General features: G+C 36.3%; 1 protein-coding gene across 1 annotated transcript; it reads right to left on the bottom strand.

Moving 5' to 3' along the window:
- Positions 1-791: 791 nt before the first annotated feature.
- On the bottom strand, positions 792-3,105 carry LOC106964242 (fucolectin-1-like). The gene is made up of 4 exons (XM_015059639.1): positions 2,980-3,105; positions 2,266-2,575; positions 1,723-1,868; positions 792-1,476 (listed from the first exon to the last, which is right to left on the bottom strand). Exons 1-4 carry the CDS (start codon positions 3,011-3,013, stop codon positions 1,127-1,129), a joined length of 840 nt encoding a protein of 279 aa, XP_014915125.1. The 5' UTR covers positions 3,014-3,105; the 3' UTR covers positions 792-1,126.
- Positions 3,106-4,201: the final 1,096 nt, after the last annotated feature.

Below are 4,201 nucleotides of genomic sequence, written 5' to 3'. Positions count from 1 at the left end.
CCAAAAACATTTCTTTACATTTCTGATTTTACTTTTTCAAAATATTTACATACAATATTACAGAATTACCTTTATTTAAGGTGTTTCTGTAATGAACTTTTTAAAGATTATGATTAAACAAATGAGAGGCTCAGGGTTTCTAGCTGCACACTGAGCATCCTGCAGGTGCTTATAGTGCATTAAGAGCCATTTCTTCAGGATATATGTGTGACAGTGTGTGTGTGTGTGTGTGTGTGTGTGTGTGTGTGTGTGTGTGTGTGTGTGTGTGTGTGTTTCCTCACTATGGATCAACTCCTTCATCTCCCCTGACCTGGGTGTAACTGACCTTCCCTGTGTTCCTTCTTCAGGTGTTACGTCTATTATAATCATGATCAGCTATTCTAGGAGGAAAAGTTGGAGGAAGTTTGATAAACTGCATTTTCATAACTAACTCTATGCACAAGGCTTTGCCTGTTCTAGTATCACCTCAATATCTGCTCATGTGGCTATTAAATGGGTGAACACCAGAATGTTTTTGGGTTCAAGTTGTTGGATATTTGTGGCTCTGCTCGCAAATATCCATTATATAGGTTATATAGGTTTTAATAAAATGGCTACTAAAACAAACAACAACAAAAAAAACGTTGTGTTGTACCAACTATTTTAAAAATACTGAATTTTTTTTTGCGCAGTCTCACTGTGAAAAGTTTTTAAAAAATATTTCACTCCATGTGCTGGTAGCCAAATATCCACCATTCCTGAACTGTGATAAACAACCACAAAAAAAAAAAAAAAAAATCACCTGAAATGATTAATTTGATTATTGTCTTTTTATTTTGTTACATAAAGGAACAACCAGTAGAGGTCTGATTTTACTGGTGGCAAGTTCACTTTCTGTCAACAGCACGTTGTTGAGGTTAGGTGTTGGGTTTGGCATGTACTGGAAATGATTAGGCTACAAAATGAATGAAAAATGAATGAAAGTCAATGCAAAGTCCTTGTGAAGATAGAAAGACACAATACACAACAACAGAGAAAAAGAAACACTCTAAATGTTTCTAAAAGTGTTTCTATGAGCAAACCAACACTTGCTTTCACCTTTTGATTCACTGAAAGTAAAGTTACCAGAACTCAGATGTTACAGCTCTTAGTTTACAGCACAGATAAAATTAAACTTATTATTATCAGACTTGCTGAACCACAAATGGTCTCCTTCTTTCTCCATGGCTCCACTTGTGTCACAGTTTTCTCCTGCTTCGCCATATCTCCAGCGTTTAAACTCTACTTCACTGTCATCAACCCAGAACCAGTATTGGAGGGAGGAGGCGTAGTGAAGTCCGATCCACACGAAGGGACTGTTGGCTTTCTCAGCCTCCAGCTCAGCAAAGGTCTGCATCTGTTCATCCAAGATGGAGGCCAGATCTCCGTGGTTATCTCTGCAGTAGTTCAGAGCTTCTTCCCAGGTCTTGTTTTGGTCAATCAGTAGAAAAGGTGAAGCTTAAAAAAGAAAATTAATTAAAGTCAAGCATAGCCAGTGAATTATGATAAAATGACAACATTGAATCCTAACATTCCACAACACGGGTGATACAAATTAGTTGCTGTTATGCAGCAATATGTAAATGTTACAGTAACCCAATATATTTGCATTAGTCAACAGTTTGACCGTTCCTCTGAAAGGTGAAATTATTACATGTTATGTAGTTTATTGATGGTGAGAGTTGATGAACATGGATCACATACCCATTTTTGTTCCAGTGATTTTCACGTCACAGAGAACCATAAATGTATTTTCTGGTCTGATCACAGTGACGTATCGCCCCGACACTGATGAAGGAAACTCATAGACATTGATCTGGTTTGCTAGGAAAGCTGTGATGTTTTGAACCCTGGATAAGAGAGAGAAAATTAAACATACCACTGACATGACACTGACATCACATTTATTCTAGTGTATGTATACAAGTTGCCATGAAGATAAATATTTCCACTTTGGTACATAAACATGTGAGCAAAACTAAGATGCAACAATTTGCTTTTATCCACATTCAGGACCTGCACAAAAATTATAATATCGACTGTGTTTAGTGGAAAAACTAACCACAATCAGTACTATGAGGTGATCAGTCTTGGAAATAGAGTACTGTGACATATGAGGAAAATAATGCAAAAAATGAGCAAACATGTATTTTTAAGTTCAGTAAACAAATGTTTGCATTACATGATAAAGACGCAACAGCCTAAAATGTGAAATAAATCACATTTTAAGGTAACAATGAGACTTACAGCTTGTTGTTGGTGCCGTTGTTCTGACGAGAGTTCCCGATGTAGATCTTGGCACCTGATATGTCAGTCACCTTATTTTCCTGATGAACGTTGTAGATAGAGATACAGGAAATGTTGTAAACACCCTGCAGGTCTACAGACCACCAGGGGTCAATCTGCTGGTTGGTGTGAGAACAAGTTGATTGATTCCCATCCAAGGCTCTGTCAGCAGTATAATGTATTTCATCAATGCCTGTATAGGTTGTAGACTGGTTTGCTCTCTTGTCCGTCAGCTGTATGTTTGGTGTGTTGCAGTTTTCTGTGGGTGAAACTTTCAAATCACAGAGCATTTAGCTTCAGAATGTTGATCTTATTTATCTTCACATAATAGTTGCTCTCAAAAATTCATTATTGTGGATAACTATTGAATTCATTTAATGAATAGTTAAACATTAAATGAATCAAAACAAAAATACACATCTTATGTCCCGACTTATACACATCCTTCCATCAAAGAAAAATGAAAAAAAAAAAATTACAGCTTTATAGTGAAACTTTCAGAGCAACTTTCAGTTATCCTACATATCCATAATATTGAGCTCAAGCCCTGAAATTAAAGCAATTTTATGAAATATGACTTCATTTTACTGTGAAGCAAAGTAGGAGGTAAAACTGAACTCTTACAACAGTTTCATTATTATTAACATCAAACTATAAAGTAAATGAGCAGCTTACCACTCAGACAGATGAAGAACAGAATCCACAGCATCTTTGAGAACAAACACACTAAAATGAGTTTCTTAACTAAAGTTGACTAAACTGTGTTCAGACCAGAGGATGTTCCCTGATGCCTCCTCCTCTACAAATAAGTAAAATAAGAGTCAGTTTGGGTTGATGTAGCTTCTCTCCTCTTTCAGGGGGTTTCCCTCTGTAGATAAGATCCAGTTTCATGTTTACACCTGAATTTGAATATGTTTATTTTCCTTCATAATGGAGGTTTTGAAAATATATTGCAGTATAGTATATCCTAGTTCCAAGTTACTGATGTTTCTCTTTTTATCTTATTTGCATTGCTGGGAGAAGATCCTTCACAATTCTGCAACAGAAGAAGATTGTGTGAGAGGAGGTAAAACATGACGTCACCTCTGAAATGTAACATGGAAAATAATCACTAAATAAACTATTTCTACTTTCATCAGTCATTCTGATCTGCAAGGTGAGTGCAAGATGAATTAAAATAAGAAAAAGGGAATAAAATAAATAGATGCACACATTTGCATGTACATATCCTGACCTTTATTTGACAGGAAGCAGAGAGGAAATGGGCAGAGAGAGAGAGAGAGAGAGAGAGAGAGAGAGAAAGAGAGAGAGAGAGAGAGGGGAAGGACGGGGTCATGCAGAGAAGATCTGAAGGCTGGGAATCAGAATAAAAACACAAATGGATAAATTAATGCCCAAAAACTGGGCTGAAATTGATATTCGATCTACATTTCATTTCTGACATGCCAATACCTCAGTGGTAACAAAAATAAATAAATAGGGTAAATAAAATTATTTAAAACTGTTATGAACACCAACTAACAGTGCAATGTTTCCATAGCTGCAATTTTTTTCCATGAAAAATATTATTGTTATTCACATTTATTAAATGAAATAGATTTCTGCAGAAAGAGGATCAAATATAGATCAGGGTGCATCAGTAGTTTATTTATTCTGCGGAAGCTTTTTATCTATGAAGAGTATTAAGTAAATGTTGAGCTGTGGCTGACAGAGAGGATCAGAGAGTGAGCAGCAACCTGCTAAGGTGAGTGGAGGAGCAGAAGAGAAAGTTGTTGTCGTGATGAATTTGTGAAAAAGAGAGGAGAGAGTGTCATGGTTTTAGGAATGTTCCGATCCCACATGCAGCAAAACACTCAGGAAGACTGAAGATTAAGGGTTTTATTTACAAGAGTAATAA

The sequence above is a fragment of the Poecilia latipinna genome, unplaced genomic scaffold (genome assembly GCF_001443285.1).
Source record: "Poecilia latipinna isolate Pla-1442-1.1 unplaced genomic scaffold, P_latipinna-1.0 Scaffold1645, whole genome shotgun sequence".
NCBI lineage: Eukaryota > Metazoa > Chordata > Actinopteri > Cyprinodontiformes > Poeciliidae > Poecilia > Poecilia latipinna.
Note: the sequence above shows the minus strand (reverse complement) of the source record. Positions and strands in the feature narration are given on the sequence as shown.

What these genes read in the sequence shown, in the direction of transcription:
- LOC106964242 (XM_015059639.1), bottom strand. Translation starts at nt 3,013, where the DNA reads ATGCTGTGGATTCTGTTCTTCATCTGTCTGAGTG. An exon ending in GTTCTTCATCTGTCTGAGTG is followed by an intron (nt 2,576 to 2,979) that starts GTAAGCTGCTCA and finishes GTGATTTGAAAG; the next exon opens with TTTCACCCACAGAAAACTGC. An exon ending in AATCACTGGAACAAAAATGG is followed by an intron (nt 1,477 to 1,722) that starts GTATGTGATCCA and finishes TTCTTTTTTAAG; the next exon opens with CTTCACCTTTTCTACTGATT.